General features: G+C 42.4%; 1 protein-coding gene across 1 annotated transcript in view; it reads right to left on the bottom strand.

The window, feature by feature from the left end:
* LOC137326845 (proto-oncogene tyrosine-protein kinase ROS-like) overlaps window positions 1-17,184 on the bottom strand; it is a 170,356-nt gene that overhangs the window by 113,417 nt on the left and 39,755 nt on the right. Inside the window, exons 8-14 of the mRNA XM_067992225.1 lie at window positions 15,660-15,867; window positions 15,125-15,201; window positions 11,930-12,049; window positions 5,240-5,415; window positions 4,502-4,593; window positions 2,541-3,055; window positions 903-1,106 (exon numbers count right to left, since the gene is read on the bottom strand). Of these exons, the coding sequence (XP_067848326.1) occupies window positions 903-1,106; window positions 2,541-3,055; window positions 4,502-4,593; window positions 5,240-5,415; window positions 11,930-12,049; window positions 15,125-15,201; window positions 15,660-15,867 (1,392 nt within the window). The remainder of the gene's footprint in view (window positions 1-902; window positions 1,107-2,540; window positions 3,056-4,501; window positions 4,594-5,239; window positions 5,416-11,929; window positions 12,050-15,124; window positions 15,202-15,659; window positions 15,868-17,184) is intronic.

Raw genomic sequence — 17,184 nt, 5'->3', positions numbered from 1 at the left:
GATAATAAAAAAATGGCAGACTTGTTAAACGAGCACTCTGTATCCGTTTTCACAGTGGAGGAAGAGAACAAAATAGTAATGGTACAAGGGAACCTAAAAATAAGACAAGCGGAGGAGCTTAATGGACTTAATATCTAAAATAAATTGGTAATGGAGAAAATAATGGGACTTAAGGTGGACAAATCTCCAGGTTCTGATGATTTCCATCCCAAATTATTAAAATATAATGAGGAAATTGCAGATGCATTAGTTATAATTTTTCAAAGCTGTCAAGATTCAGGAAATGTGCCTTTCGATTAGAAAATTCCAAATGTCACTCCATTATTTAAGAAGGGAGGGAGAGTAAAACGAGGTAACTACAGACCTGTCTGTTTAACAACAATTGTGGGAAAGTTACTAAAATCTATCATCAGAGACAGAGTGACTGAGCATTTGGACAGGCATCAGTTGATCAAACAGAGTCAGCAAGAGGGATTCTTCCCCCAAAAGGCTGTGGTTGCCGGGTCAATTGAAATCAGAACAAAGTCAATTCAGGTCTTCGCATCTGATTTACACTCAAGTTTAGCATCAGTGTGTAAACAGCACCATGGATAAAGTACCAACGAGGGACTTAAAAGCACACTGAAGACATTTTACTGTTATGCATCTGGTCCAACAAGGAGAACTATAACTGTGTAACACTCTTAACTATGATGAAGGGAATGTTTAAAAAATTATCGCATCATGAATGATTGAGTCCTGACTTCTCTTTGTCTTTACATTTATAGAACATGATTCCTGGTTACTAACTGTTATTACTTGTAAAAAAAACCCTAAACATATTCATTGGAATACATTTAAAAGGCCAGAAACAATTTTGAATTATCTAGGTCAAGTATAACAGCGATGGCCACTCTTTTTACCTTCTTCAAGTGTCGTTCCTTGAAATATTGAAGACCATGGACCTTTACCACCTGGAGAAGACGCACGTATCCTGAAAGTATACACTGTAGAACTGTTCAAGCCATATAATGTGATATTTGTTGAATTGATTTGTTCCTTATAATTGCTTATGTTGCCATTTACAATTAACATGTCATAGGACCACTGCTGCCATGCATTAGGACCTATACAGAAAAGTAACATTGAGAACAGGTTAACACTGTGCTCTGCTGAAATAAAATGGGAATTCGTCTCTCAGATAGATTCCTGCCGAAGCAAATATTGCGGCTGTTGTCAGTTATAAGAAAAAATCACATTTCCTCATACATGTGTGGAACCTAGTTGCGCAGTAGCTCTTAGAAATAGAAGTCTTTCACAAGTTTATTGACAAGTCAGATTTGAGAGAGAACTTTTTCACAATGTAAAGTGGGGTAAGAAACTGCAACCTTTGGGACTAGTCTAATCGTTGAAGATGGTCATTTCCCACCTTCAATAGAACATTGTTCCTAAGGAAACTGGGAAATAAGGGGGAGGGGGAAGAAACTAAATATGTCTAGTGATGCATCACAGGTCTTGGGACTTGTTTCATTACTTCAGGGAATTGGGGAGGATTTTCCCAGAGTTTTTCCTAAAAATGGCGAGAGCCTTTTCCCCCCCTTTTTTGGCTTCCCCATAAGTTAACATTATTAGCTGTTGGGGAGGGTGATACATGACGTTTCGCCATCTACTAAGCATTGATGGTCTCTCTCACTTTTCTTTTGGGGTTTGTGAAGCACTTATTTTTTTATATATAATTGGGTGATTCATTTTACTTCTGTGGTATATAATGGGGTGTCACGATGGTTGTATCCTGTAACGGGGTGGGTGAAGAACTGTCATGGTGGCCATATCTCAATTTTTTTCTGCTGGTAGAATTTTGATGTGATTGAATGCAATTGGACCAAAAACAAACTGAGGAGAAAAGTTATGCGCAATGATTGGTAAATAATGGAAGCAGAAAATAATTAGGAAGTAGAAAGGAAAAAACAGAATCTTAACTAATGAGGAAGAAAACTGACTAACACACAACGGTCATAACATAGACGAGAATTGGATCTATGCTACAGACAAGAAATTTTAAGAGTTAATAAAGAATCATTCTATCTTCAAAATGGCAGATTTATTCTCAAGGTTGAAGAAAATACTTGAAATTCCAGCGGTTCAAAATACTCCAGCAGTGTTGAATTGAAAGATATGGAGGAAAGTGCAGGGGCAGGCTGACCATATGGGAAATTGGAAGATTTCCCAAGTGCTCCCTTGAATGGTTCCATAACACTATATTATCAGCACCCCCTTTTTCTGTGAGAATCCTGCATCCTTTTGGAGGAGTCAGCCCACTCTATGAGAGTGTACAGGCTATGCCAAATTTACTTCTTACTTGCCAGACTTTACTCTCCTATAGCAAGGCCAACAAGTGTTTTACAAGGAAAAATAACAGTTGCTATATCTATATACCCGCCCCGAGAGACCTCTTGCCTTTTATGCAACCTTTTATCTTTTCATAAAATCTGCATTATTTTGAGCAATAAGCAAGTGTAACATTGTAACTATATGACCAAATACCAAAAAACATAACATACCAAGCCCAGCCCCTGGTAGAGGCTTTCTCCAGGTTAAAGCTGCTGAATTGAATCCCAAGACCACTTGCAAGTATGTAGGTTCATGAAGCGGAACTGGCAGAGGCTGAGTAGATAAGTCCCATAAAAACAAGTTGTCAAAGTTTCCATCCTTTTCACTGCATAATTCCACACTCACCTCAGTAGGGTACAGCTGTCCATCATGTTCCTCTGCTGTAAATACCTGTCTTCCATTGCTAAAAACCCATAAATTACAAGAATAACCTACATGCTGAATGCTGGCTGTATCAAATGGTAGTAAGCTGTCCATGGATGTTTCTGTCCCGTCCAAAAAGATATAATGGACTGTGCTTCCTCTGCCACTAATGTAAATGAGTCTTTTAAAAGATGGATTCCAACTGAAAGTGAGAAGTGACGTATTTGCTATTATAGGTTCCATGCTGTTGCTCTCAACTTCCAAAGCTATTCCTGGTAGAGTCATGCGATATAGGCTATCCATGAAACCAATAAACAAATACCTATGAAAAGGAAAACAGGACAAGTAATAAAAGGGCAAGATGAATAATCAAAGCCTACAATGCCAACCTGAAAACGCCCAAATTACAATTGTTTTAAATAGAAGCTGCACATGATGGTTTATTTGATGCAACAATTCAATGTTTTGATTTTGAACTATAATAATTCTGGTTGATGCTAATGAATATACTGAATCAGAAATTAGTAATTTTATTTTCTTGCTGGAATTTTTTTTCTCTATGAAGCCTCTTTCCTTTTGTGCAATCACTTTTAATGCTGGATTTTTAAAGATACATAATGAAGTGACCTGAGGTTGTATCCCATAATGGGTGGGTGAAGAAATGTCAAAGTGGCTGTATCTCAATTTTTTTTTTGCTGGTAGAACTTTTGACATGATTGAATGGAATTTGGTCAGAAAGCAAACTGAGGAGAAAGGTTTCTTTTTAAGCTGAGTACTTAGCTATTCAAGGCAGGAGCCAAAAGTCCCCAGTCCTTCTAATGCACTCCCATCATAACTCCAGCAAGAGTGCGCCAAAAGAGCCACAAATTAGGCCAGGTCGCCCTCAGATTCCACGAGGCCTTTAGTGGGAGGAACTCTACCCATCCTTAAAAGGCCAGCAGCTTAGGAGGGGGTGAAGCTGGCGGTGAGGACTCCCAACACTGGAGTTCCTGCATCCCCAGCTTCTCAGTTGGCAGCCACACAATCAGTGGTAGTAGCCCGGATTGATGCTTGGGCCCCCAAAGAATAAAAGGTGATGTTTTAAAATTATTTAAATGTGACAAAAGGGCCAATGGGAGCTGGCCATTCTTCCCTGCAGTATGTGGGTTCTGGGGTATATCTGGTGCCCTAGATGTACCACTAATGCTACAGATTATCATGGAGACTAAAGGACCTTCCTCAACCCTGCGAAGTTTGGTGAGGTCAACGGTGGTGGTCCTAAGTAGACACATCTTGGCACTTACACAGGGTGCATCCTCCCCTCCATATGATTTCAGTCCCAGAAATTTTAGCTCACTTCCAAAGTAGTTAATAAGAGTGTTGGAAGAGTGATGTAAAAAAACTAACAGACAATACTCAGGCTATTGTGAGCCCAGTTGATGTTTGTAAACACGAATAGACATGAAAATGGTGCAAATAAACAGCAAGTCCAACAGTATCTAAAGAGAGAAAAGTCAGATTGGCATAGAGTCCACCTGACTGATATATTAATCTAGGTTTTCCCTTTTTAGACACTAATGGACCTGCTGTAAATTTCTAGCATATTCTGTTTTAGTTCCAGATCTGCACCATTCATAGTTTTTCTTATCACATAAGCGGGACTCTGCAGTGATACTGGATAAGATATTTCCAGGAGATTGGATTTCCCTTGGATCTGATAAAGAGAAGAAACCATTAAATGAAAAGGGTCACTGTGAGATCACATAGCTTTAAAGGGCCTTTGACTCACCCACTGAATGGATCTGCTACAGTTTGAACTGGAGAAGAAGTTAACATAACAATGACTTCAGTGGAGCAGTTTTTCACATCACATCGTAATACCTACAAAAAAAGACTGAATTTTTATCATTCAACCCATACAGTGGAGCTGTAATGACTATGAAGTAACCTGAACATGTCAATCACTACCTGATGTAAAACAAATATTACTGTATGTTAGTGGGGGGGGGGGTCACTAACATTCCAGGAAGCAGCATGGCTACAGGAAGTGGGGAGGGGCAGGTGGGTAATGGGGAAAGGAAACAGTTGCATCACCTCACCTGGGAAATTCTTTGAAGGGCAGACACAATCACTTTGTGCAGAATTAATAGATGGTAACAGAGGTAAACTATTACGGGGGGTATGCTATAGACCCCCAGGCCAGTGTGAAAGCTTCGATCCAGAACTGTGGGATGACATAAGGAAAGCAACTGGTAAGGGGCCAACTATAGTAGTTGGAGATTTCAACTTACTAGAAATTTACTGGGATAATAATGTCTCTACTGGTAAGATAAGGAATTTCTAGAATTAATGGAAGACTGTTTTATGACTCAGTTTGTAAAAGAGCCAACAAGGGGAGTAAACCTCCTGGATTAAGGATCCTGTTATTTGTTTTTGAATTAACTAGCAAAAAATGTTTAATTGAACTTTGGCGAAAGTCACATTATCCAGTAAGTACCATACTCGAGGACATGTCAATAATATTTACCTGTTGGTCTATGACAAAGTACAGCTTGCTATATAACCAGTCAACAGAAAGATCACTGATAAACCTGTCACTCCGATAAACCAGACGAGAACTGCCACGGCTGTCAATTGATAGTGCCCAGATATGCGGCCCCTCAGAAATGTAGAGCTCCTTCTTACGTACGTCACCAGATATTCCTAGTCCATTAGAGGGTGGGGTGAGGGGGGACATAAATAAGAAGTGTTTAGTTATTTTTCTGAATTATTATGAACATAGGAACAGGAGCAGACCATTCAGCCCCTCAAGACTGTTCCGCCATTCAATCAAATCGTGGCTGATCTGTACCTCAAATCCATTTGCCCGTCTTTGATCCATGTTCTTTGATACCCTTACCTAACTAAACCTATCGATCTCAGTTTTTAAAATTTAAATTGCCCCAGCATCCACATTCTTTTGGGGAAGAAAGTCCCACATTTCCACTACCCTTTGTGTGAAAGTGCTTCCTGACTTCATTCCCAAATGAACTAACTCTACCTTTAAGATTGTGCCCCCTTGTTATGGATTTCCCCCACCAGAGGAAATAGTTTTGCTATCCTATCAAATCCTTTTGTCATTTTAAACACCTTGATTAGATCACCTCTCAATCTTCTAAACTCAAGGCAATTATTCTACAACTGGTTTGTTTGAAAGTTATATAGTTGTGCAAGACCCCTGCGTCAGGAGATGGCGCCACTAGCATGAATGCCATGAATTATAAAATTTAAGATTATACACAGAGATAACTGGTATGTGTCATGCTCAGCCAAGACCACAGAATCAAAGAAAGGTTACTGCACGGAAGGAGGCCGTTCAGCCCATCGAGTGCGTGCCGGATGTATGCAAGAGCAATCCAGCTAGTCCCACTCCCCCGTCCTATCCCCATAGCCCTGCAAATTTTTTCCTTTCAATTACTTATCCAGTTCCCTTTTGAAAGCCATGATTGAATCTGCCTCCACCATCCCCTCGGGCAGTGCATTCCAGATCCTAATCACTCACTGTGTAAAATAATTTTTCCTCATGTCACCTTTGGTTCTTTTGCCAATCACCTTAAATCTATGTACTCTGGTTCTTGACCCTTCCGCCAATGAGAACAGTTTCTCTCCATCTACTCTGTCCAGATCCTTCATGATTTTGAATACCTCTATCAAGTCTCTTCACAACCCTCTCTGTTCGAAGGAGAACAACCCCAGCTTCTCCATTCTATCCATGTAACTAAAGTCTCTCATCCCTGGAATCATTCTAGTAAATCTTTTTTGCACCCTCTCTAAGACCTTCACATCTTTCCTAAAGTGCGGTGCCCAGAACCGGACACAATAATCCAGTTGTGGCTGAACCAGTGTTTTATAAAGGTTCATCATAACTTCCACACTTTTGTACTCTATGGGTTCCATTTTAGCACCCGCTATCGGGTGTGTACCTGGTGGGGGGGCTCCGAAAATCGGGGAATCCCGGAGCGGGTCGGGAGCCCGGCTCCAACCCACCCACTTCCGGGTTCCCCACAGACGGGCCAGTGTGCGCGCGCAGCCCCCGCATGTGGGACTCCCGCAGGCAATTAAAGCCAGCGAGGTGCCACTTGATAGTATTTATCTTGTCATTTCAGGTCATTAACAGACCTGATTAAGGGAATATGTCAGGAGGGGTGGGATTTTAGAAACAACTGGGACTGTTTCCCGTACTGGGGGAAACACTCCCAGTTGAAATGGACGTGTTGCAGCCATCAGCCTGTGGCAGCTGCAAAGGTCCATTTGACAGGTTGGGGGGGGGGGGGTGGGGGAGACCCTCACTTATTGCAGGAGGCCATTCTATCACTTGGGACAAAGTTTGGCCTCCACCAACCTCCTCATGACAATCAAATTCACCAACTTGCACACTTACCCCAGGGTCCAGAGACATGTACCTACCTTGCGGACCCCCTCAGATGTACATCTTCCAGATGGGGGCCGCCGTAGCTGCAGTCATGACCTCCTCGGAGGGCGAACAGCATCACCAGCCTCGCCAGCCAAGCCGTCCACCTGACACATGCAGCTCCACAACACAGTGCTGTGACACATCCACCTGCACAGCAGGAGGGAGGGCAACCACAGAGAGAGATGCGTCGCAGGGGGCACTACCCTCGCCACAGGGTCCACAGACCGAGGCTCAGCTTCCTGGACCTCTCTGAGCAGCAGTGCACACGGAGGCTCAGAGTCACTCGACATGTAGTCGTGGACATCTGCAGCCTCCTTCATGCTGAGCTGCTCCCGGCTGGCCTGAGCACCATCTTCTTACCTGTCGCAGTCAAAGTCACCACTGCCCTCAACAACTTCTCCTCCGCATCCTTCCAGGGTGCCACCGGGGACATCGCCGACATCTCTCAGTCGTCTGCACAAAAGAGCCCTGCAAATACACCTACACCCACTTTGCAGTGACACAATGGGTGGCATCAGGTGTGGGTCTTCATTGTGATCCTCAGGAAAGAGCATTATTGCACAAACCAGACAAGATTTGCAAAGACGTGGCAGTAGTGGTGCCAATATAATATGTGATGTGAGTTGGTCAGAAATTAAATAGAAGTAAAAACCATGACAAACCCTCAAACATCCTTGTGAGCATGAAGGGGATGCACAACACGTTTGCCTTACGCTTCCTACTGCACATATGTGATGCATGCCCTGTGGCTGCAGCACAGGTAGTGGCAGGTTGAGTGAGATTGACCATGAAAGAGATGCATGAGAGGGTGAGTATGAGATAGAGCCATGAGATTGTATGAGGATTGGGTTGAGTGGTGGTGGTGGGATGAGTACTGGTGAGGTGAGTAAGTGCAGGTAAGATGAGGATGAGGTTTGAGTGGGTGTGAGGGGTGATGTGACAGAGTAGTGTTGGCAGTGCAGAAGGAGATGTGGGGTGGGGGCGGTGATGTGGCAGACGGAGTGTAGGGGAATGAGTAAGTGTACTCACTTTGGCTGACCTACTTAGGTCATTGCAGTGCCTCCTGCACTGTATGCAGGTGGGCGATATGTTGGTGGCGCAGGCGACCTCCTCTGCCACCTTGAGCCAGAGGCAGGCCGCTTCCTCCCGCCCGCCGGGGGGAAGATCTCTGTCCTCCCCCTCCTCCTCCTCCTCACCCCATCCAATAAGAGCTGGAGTGAGGCATCATTAACCTGGGAGCAGCCTTCCCCCTGGGCTGCTCCATGCTGTAATTTTTCCTATTTGTTGCAGCATCTGTCAGTGGAGGACTGCCCCTTTAAATAGAGCTCCTCCAGCTGATAGACCTTACTGCGCATGCGCAGTCCGCCCGACGCGCAGCTCAGCAGTGGGGAACCTGGGAGACCAGGTAAGTGGATCCAATTAGGCTGCGATCGCGCGCGGGGCAGACTGATTTCGCAGGGCATGTTACCCACGTGCCCAATAGCCCCCCCGCCACGAACCCGCAGCCCTGGTAATATCGAGCCCTAGGTCTCTATTTATAAAGCCCAGGATCCCGTCTGCTTTTTTATCCACTTTCTCAACCTGCCCTGCCACCTTCAACAATTTGTTCACATATACCCCCAGATCTCTCTGTTCTGTACCCCTATTAGAATTGTGCCCTCTAGTTTATATTGCGTCTCCCGTTCTTCCTACTGAAATGTATCACTTCGCATTTTTCTGTGTTAAATTTCATCTGCCACGTGTCCGCCTATGCCACCAGCCTGTCTATGTCCTTTTGGAGTCTATCACTATCCTCCTCACTGTTTACTACCCTTCCAAGTTTTGTGTCATCTGCAAATTTTGAAATTGTGCCCTGTACACCCAAGTCCAAGCCATTAATATATAGCAAGAAAAGCAGTGGTCCCAGCACCGACTCCTGGGGAACACCACTGTACACCTCCCTCCTGTCCAAAAAACTACCGTTCACCACTACTGTCTGTTTCCTGTCACTTAGCCAATTCTGTATCCATGTTGCTACTGCCCCCTTTATTCCATGGGCCGCAATCTTGATGATAAGCCTCCCATGCAACACGTTATCAAACGCCTTTTGAAAATCCATATGCACGACGTCAACTGCATTGCCCTCATCTACCCTCTCTGTTACCTCATCAAAAAACTATCAGGTTAATTAAACGCGATTTGCCAGTAACAAATCCGTAATGGCTTTCCCTAATCGATCCAGACTCATCCAAATACTGTTAATTCTGTCCCGGATTATTGTTTCTAAAAGTTTCCCCACCACTGAGGTTGCTGGGTTTACCCTTACACCCTTTATTGATCAAGGGTATAACATTTGCAATTCTCCAGTCCTCTGGCACCACCCCCTCACCCCCATATCTACGGATGTTTGGAAGATTATGGCCAGTACCTCCGCAATTTCCACCCTTACTTCCCTCAGCAACCTAGGATGCATCCCATCTGGACCGGGTAACTTATCTACTTTAAGTGCAGCTAGCCTTCCTGGTACCTCTTCTTTATTAATTTTTAGCCCATCCTGTATCTCAACTATATCTTCCTTTACTGAGACTCTGGCAGCATCTTCTTCCTTGGTAAAGACAGATGCAAAGTACTTATTTAGTACCTCAGCCATCCCCTCTGCCACTATGAGTGGACCTCCTTTATGGGCCCTAATCAGCCCCACCCCTCCTCTTACTACCCGTTTACTGTTTACTTGCCTGTAGAAGACTTTTGGATTCCCTTTTATGTTGGCCGCCAGTCTATTCTCATATTCTCTCTTTGCCCCTCTTATTTCATTTTTCACTTCCCCTCTGAATTTTCTATATTCTGCCTGGTTCTCACTTGTATTATCACCTGACATCTGTTATACGCCCTTTTTTTCCATTTCATCTTACTCACTATCTCTTGTCATCCAGGGAGCTCTGGCTTTAGTTGCCCTACCTTTTTGCCTCATGGCAATGTGCCCAAACCATCTCCTCTTTAAAGGCCGTCCACTGTTCAATTACAGTTTTGCCTGCCAATCTTTGATTCCAATTTACCTGAGCCAGATCTGTTCTCATCCCATTGAAATTGGCCCTCCTCCAATTGAGTATTTTTACTTTAGAGTGCTCCTTGTCCTTTTCCATAGCTATTCTAAATTTTATGATGTTATGATCACTGCTCTGTAAATGCTCCCCCACTGACACTTGTTCCACTTAGCCCACCTCATTCCCTGGAACCAAGTCAAGCAATGTCTCCTTCCTCGTTGGGCTGGAAACGTACTGGTCAAGAAAGTTATCCTGAACACATTACAAAAATTCCTCCCCCTCTTTGCACCTTATATTATTATTGTTATCCCAGTCTATATTAGGATAGTTGAAGTCCCCAGTTATCACTACTCTATAGCTTCTAATTTCCCTGCAAATTTGTTCCTCTAAATCCTTCCCACTAGTTGGTGGCCTATAGAATACACCCAGTAGTGTAATGGCACATCTTTTATTTCTTAACTCTAACCAAATAGATTCTGTCCTTGACCCCTCCAAGATAGCCTCTCTCTCCAGTACTGCAATATTCTCCTTAATCAATACTGCCACCCCCCACTTTCTTTCCTGAACATCTTGTATCCAGGAATAATTAGTACCCAATTCTGCCCTTTTTTGAGCCAGGTCTCTTATCGCCACAACATCGTATTCCCATGTGGCTATTTGTGCCTGTAGCTGACCAATCTTCTTTACCACGCTTCGTTTACACACATGCATTGCAAACCAGTCCTAGACTTTCTTGTACTCTCTCTTAGTCTGATCCACCTAATACTGTATTATTACTTGCTCTAGTGCTATCTTTCTGTAGATTACTCCATGGATAGAGAGAAACTATTTCTGCTGGTTGGGGATTTTAGGAGTAGGGGGCACAGTCTAAAAATTAGAGCCAGACCTTTCAGGAGCGAGATTAGAAAACATTTCTACACACAAAGGGTTGTAGAAGTTTGGAACTCTCTTCCGCAAACGGCAATTGATGCTAGCTCAATTGCTAAATTTAAATCTGAGATAGATAGCTTTTTGGCAACCAAAGGTATTAAGGGATATGGGCCAAAGGCAGGTATATGGAGTTAGACCACAGATTAGCCATGATCTTATCAAATGGCGGAGCAGGCACGAAGGGCTGAATGGCCTACTCCTGTTCCTATGTTCCTATACATATCTTACATCTAAGTTTTCAACTGATAAAATAAAATTAATTTAAATCTGTAGCTCTGCAGTTTTTCCAACACAAGAAAATCTCTTGGTTACTTTGTGGCTTGTGATCACAATACCAGTGATAATATGATTTCCTTATTTAAACGTATTGGGTAATTTGTTCCATTTCTCAAAGCAAGGGCCATCTATACTAGGAGATAAAATATTTCCCCCTTACTTTAGGCACCCACTCTCAGCATTAGTCACTTCAGAGTAAAGCTTCTTTTAAATTGTCCCAACAGCGTGCCTTCACCTGAACCTCAGAAGGCCACCTACTGACATCAGTGCACCAAAAGTAGTAAAATGTTTTATCTCTGACATCCCTTGTTTACATGTACACAAAAATATCACTAAAGAGAGATCTCAATTACAATTGTGCAGCTTTTATTGTATTAATATTGCATACAGCTTTTATTTTATTAATACTGGAGAAAAAGAGAACAGTATTCAAGGAGGATTTCATTATAGCTACAAGTCTCAAATTAACCTACTGACTGTAGATTACTCGGCCATACAACATGTCTGCATCAAGAAAGAAAGGAATTAACTGTACCAGTGATGCTGTGAGTAATCCAATCTATTCTGGAACAGAACATCTCCTCCAATTCACCAGGTTTACTTTCATATAGGGCATTTTCGCTCGACAGCCAGAGTGCCAGACTTTCAGATAGCTCTGCGGCAATGAAATTATTTGCTTTTAGTTAATTTTTAGACAAAACAACAGTACAATTATTTTGAGATGATGATCTTTACACATGTCATTTCAAGTAACACAATTTCCACTACCTCACTATCCCCAGATACTACCTTCTCTTGCACAGTCTCCTTTGTCCAAGAGGGTTAGAAGTTCTGAGTCACAAATTTTTTTGTAACTTCCATCAGTGATGATTCACAGTCAACCAACAACAGACATGATTCAAATACAATGAGTTGAGTCCTGATCTTTTTTAAATTTCCTCTAAATTTATATGTTCATTAATGATTCACAACCAGGCTGACAACTGACCAACACATCCAAATGAGGGTCATGACTCTCTAGAAATTAGGCTCTCAGCTTATGAAACCATCAATCGTGGCTCAATTGTTAGCATTCTCGCCTGAGTCAGAAGGTTGTGGGTTCAAGTCCCACTCTAGAGACTTAAGCACAAAATCTAGGCTGACACTTCAGTGCAGTACTGAGGGAGTGTTGCACTGTTGGAAGTGCTGTCCTTTGGATGAGATGTTAAACAGAGGCCCCGTCTGCCCTCTCAGGTAGACGTAAAAGATCTCATGGCACTATTTCGAAGATGATCGGGAGGCTTCTCCCCGGTGTCCTGGACAATATTTATCACTCAACCAACACCAAAAAATAACACTATCTGGTCATTATCACATTGCTGTTTGTGGGACCTCGCTATGCACAAATTGGCTGTAAAGCACTTCAGGACATCCGGAGGTCATGAAAGACACTATATAAATGCATGTCTTTCTTTCTTTTACCAACTAATCTCAAAATTGGTTCCAATTTAGAAAATCCAAATCAAGGTTCTTCTTATAGGTACAAATTATAAAGATAAGGATGATTTTCCAGGCAATGGAGTCTCTGAATAAGTGATGGAGCAGTGCTGTATTAGACTCACTGGTAGATGGCTGGTGAGGTGAACAGGTTACTGCATGAGGAGGGTTTAGTACTCCAGAACACTCTCACAGAGAACAGCAGTATCAATGCATGGCGAAAGATGGTAACCATGTTCAATACTGTGTGCAAAAAACCTGGAGATAAATGCAAAATAGGATGCACACCTGAAGTATGCTGCCACAGTTAACTCTCATTTATCAGGTACATGGGCCATGGACGTATGCCACGAAATGTTGGCAAGCATACATGTTGCAAATTTACTGTTGACCCATCCCAAGATCGCACTCAAACCTAAAGCTCTTTCATTGCCGTTGGGCACACATTAGAGCTGTAAATTGCAATTGAAAACACACTCAAATCTTCAACAGACTTCACAAAGAAAGAAAGAACTTGCATTTATTTGGTGTCCTTCAAAACCTCAGGATGTCCCAAACTGCTTTACAGCCAATGATGTACTTTTGCGGTCATTGTTGTAACGTAGAGAAATACGGTAGCTAATTTACACACAGCAAGATCCCACAAATAGCAATAAGATAAATGATCGGATAATCTGTTTTATTAATGTTGGTTAAAGGGTAAACATTGGCCAGGAGAATTCCCCTGTTATTCTTTGAATAGTGCCATGAGATCTTTCATGTCAACCAGAGGGGACACACAGGGCCTTGGTTTATGTCTCATTTGAAAGACACACCTCCAACACTGCAACATTCCCTCGGTAATGCACTGAAGTGTCCACCTAGATTATGTGCTCAAGTCTCTGGAGCAGGAACTTACTGGTTAACAAAGACCTCTTGTACTTTGGGAATACTGATCAGCTGTCAATACAAGTCATACTCCTGGTGCTAGTCAGTAGGAAAGGAGATAAAATAGCTGGTGTATGCTGGTGAACCTGCCTGCCATTGACAATGCTGTCCTTATGATTTAGGTTGTCTGTTGATGTCCATGCAGCAGATAGAATAGATCTGCAAGCGACTACATACTGACCCAGAGTCTGCAAAGCCAATTTCCCATTGTCACACCAGGTAGATGTGCCAAGGCCTGCAGATATGGTTGGTAGCATCACAGCAGGTATGAACAATCTGGCCTCTTGTGTCTGCTAATCCTGCCATGCCTATGTTCATCTAGGACCACTTACAATATGAAATAATAATGATTGGGGTTTTTAAAAACAACCCCCAACATTAAGGTAACAGTGACTTGCTAAAGGGCAACATCCAGTTAGATGGTCCCACCTTCTTTAAGGATCTTACTGCTCGGCTAGAAGAGTTTCTTTATAGTCAGTTGATCTGTGATATTGATAATGATTCTGCTGCTTGTCTCATTACACAAGTATTTAGTCCTTGGTCTCATTTCAAAAGAGAAAGAAAGAATCCTTTCAAAATGACCTTCATCACAAAAAAGTGCACAAAAAAATTTCAAAATCAGCAGCTTTAAAAGGTCCACATCCCTTAAAATTGGGACTTTACCAAACAGCTTCTTTTTAATGCTTGATCTGAATGGGCAGAAGTAACACTGAGCCAGAGTTCCACCTAAATATTGCAAGATTCAGCAAGCTTGCTAAAGGCCTGCATTAGATGTGGGATGCATGCAAATTAGGCTCCCGTCTGACTGAAAATTGGATGAGGCACACGTCCGATAGGGATTAAGAGTGGTAGCACTCAACGTCCCATTTTCTAAGAACATAAGAACGGGAGTAGGCCTTGCCGCACCTTGTGCCTGCTCGGCCATTCAATTAGGTCACGGCTTATCTGCACCTCAACTTCATTTTTCTGCTTTTGCTCCATATCTCTTTATACCCTTACCTAACGTCCAAATCTCAGATACCACCAGTAGAAATATTCACCCTATTAAAGCCTTGCAATGAGAAATCCCATTCCCACCTATAGCTGAGAGAATGAAACAATCTACCAGTACTCCTCAAGTATGGTAGGCTGAGTATGGACTAACAGTAGAATAAAGATCTCCATAGGCTGGACCAATGATGCCTCATGAAGGAAAAGGATTAATTGGTTACAAAGAATGTGAAAATATATATGCAACAGATACTTTACTTTTAACAAACATAAAAACAAAATTATAATCCACAAACGGGCATCACTAATTCAAGTTAACATTTAAGAAAATGATTACCTGGTTGAGGCAGTGTGCTAACATTCATAATGGCTACAGGTCCAATTCCTTCAGTATTTCTTGCAGCTATAGAAAACCTACACATTAGTCACAAAAAAAAAACTGTAGTCAGCCAAAACAGACTATTGACATAGCAGTGGAGATAATTATCTACAACATAAAGAAGTTGTATTTGTAATGTATTTTTCTCTGTAAAGTGTGTAGTTTATTGTGTAATTAAATTACAATCATAAAATACAGTGAAGATGACTTTCTCAAAAATGGTTCCTAAATATTTCTGTACATTTGTAATTGTTTGTCGTGGCTATTTAATTTAGAAAAAAATAGGACTGAGTAACATGTGAGGATATTTTAATAGCATCGATAATCTTGGTATGAAATTACCCAGAAGTTATATTACCATCAAAAACAGAACTTTTAAATCTTATTGTTTAAGATTTTACAGGATTTGTTCTGAAAACCTATCACATTATTCAAGTAGGATATCTTGCACCATATAATTGTTAAGGCCATGCACACACATATGCATATATACCTGTATGTTGTGTCTGGTTTAGTGGGATAGATAGAATAACGTAGTTGTTCCTTATTTGCATCCCTGAGCAAATGCTCAGTACCACTCTGGAGCTCAATATGGTAACCAATTAATGGTCCATTAAGAAACATGGGTGGTTTCCACTCGGCAACTACTGAGGTAGGACTGGGACTTTCAATGCTAACGATTAGAGGTGCCGATGACGGGACTAAAAAACAAAAAATAAGTTTAAAATGCCATTTCCTTTCCAAAAATAATACGACTTGTCAGTTGGACAATTTTAAATGCATTGATAAACATTAAGAAAGACACACTGTTCAGAAATGTAATATTACTTGCTACAGTCTTCAACTGCTCCTCAGAGTTGCAATAAAGATAGCATCACATATTTTAAGGCCAATTATGACAAAGTGCATCTTTAATAATGAATAACTGCTGAAAATTATTCTTCATGCATCTAAAATAAAATTACTTCTTTAGCAGATCAACTTAAAGGCACAGCTTTATGCCACTCCCCATAAACTTTTCAAAACTTTTCTTAACTTTATCCCCTCCTCTTAGCTGATTACCTCTGCAGAGCAGAGCCACAAGAAAGTATTTTTTCAACGTTAGCGTTAAACCACGAATTTAAAATGTGCAAAGGTGATTCCAGTAATGATCCTGACACACATTAAAGAAATTTCTAGAACTCAATAAAGCAGCATTATAAAGTTACGCTCAATCCCAACATGGCCCATCTCAATTTTTTCTTTATTCGTTCATGGGATGTGGGCGTCGCTGGTGAGGCCGGCATTTATTGCCCATCCCTAATTGCCCTCGAGAAGGTGGTGGTGAGCCGCCTTCTTGGACCGCTGCAGTCCGTGTGGTGAAGGTTCTCCCACAGTGCTGTTAGGAAGGGAGTTCCAGGATTTTGATCCAGCGACGATGAAGGAACAGCGATATATTTCCAAGTCGGGATGGTGTGAGACTTGGAGGGGAATGTGCAAGTGGTGTTGTTCCCATGTGCCTGCTGCTCTTGTCCTTCTAGGTGGTAGAGGTCGCAGGCTTGGGAGGTGCTGTCGAAGAAGCCTTGGGGAGTTGCTGCAGTGCATCCTGTGGATAGTACACACTGCAGCCACACTGCGCCGGTGGTAGAGGGAGTGAATGTTTAGGGTGGTGGATGGGGTGCCAATCAAGTGGGCTGCTTTGTCCTGCATGGTGTCAAGCTTCTTGAATGTTGTTGGAGCTGCACTCATCCAGGCAAGTGGAGAGTATTCCATCACACTCCTGACTTGTGCCTTGTAGATGGTGGAATGGCTTTGGGGAGTCAGGAGGTGAGTCACTCGCCACAGAATACCCAGCCTCTGACCTGCTCTTGTAGCCATTGTATTTATATGGCTGGTCCAGTTAAGTTTCTGGTCAATGGTGACCCCCAGGATGTTGATGGTGGGGGATTCGGCGATGGCAATGCCGTTGAATGTCAAGGGGAGGTGGTTAGACTCTCTCTTGTTGGAGATAGTCATTGCCTGGCACTTGTCTGGCGCGA

The sequence above is a fragment of the Heptranchias perlo genome, chromosome 11 (assembly GCF_035084215.1).
Source record: "Heptranchias perlo isolate sHepPer1 chromosome 11, sHepPer1.hap1, whole genome shotgun sequence".
NCBI lineage: Eukaryota > Metazoa > Chordata > Chondrichthyes > Hexanchiformes > Hexanchidae > Heptranchias > Heptranchias perlo.
Note: the sequence above shows the minus strand (reverse complement) of the source record. Positions and strands in the feature narration are given on the sequence as shown.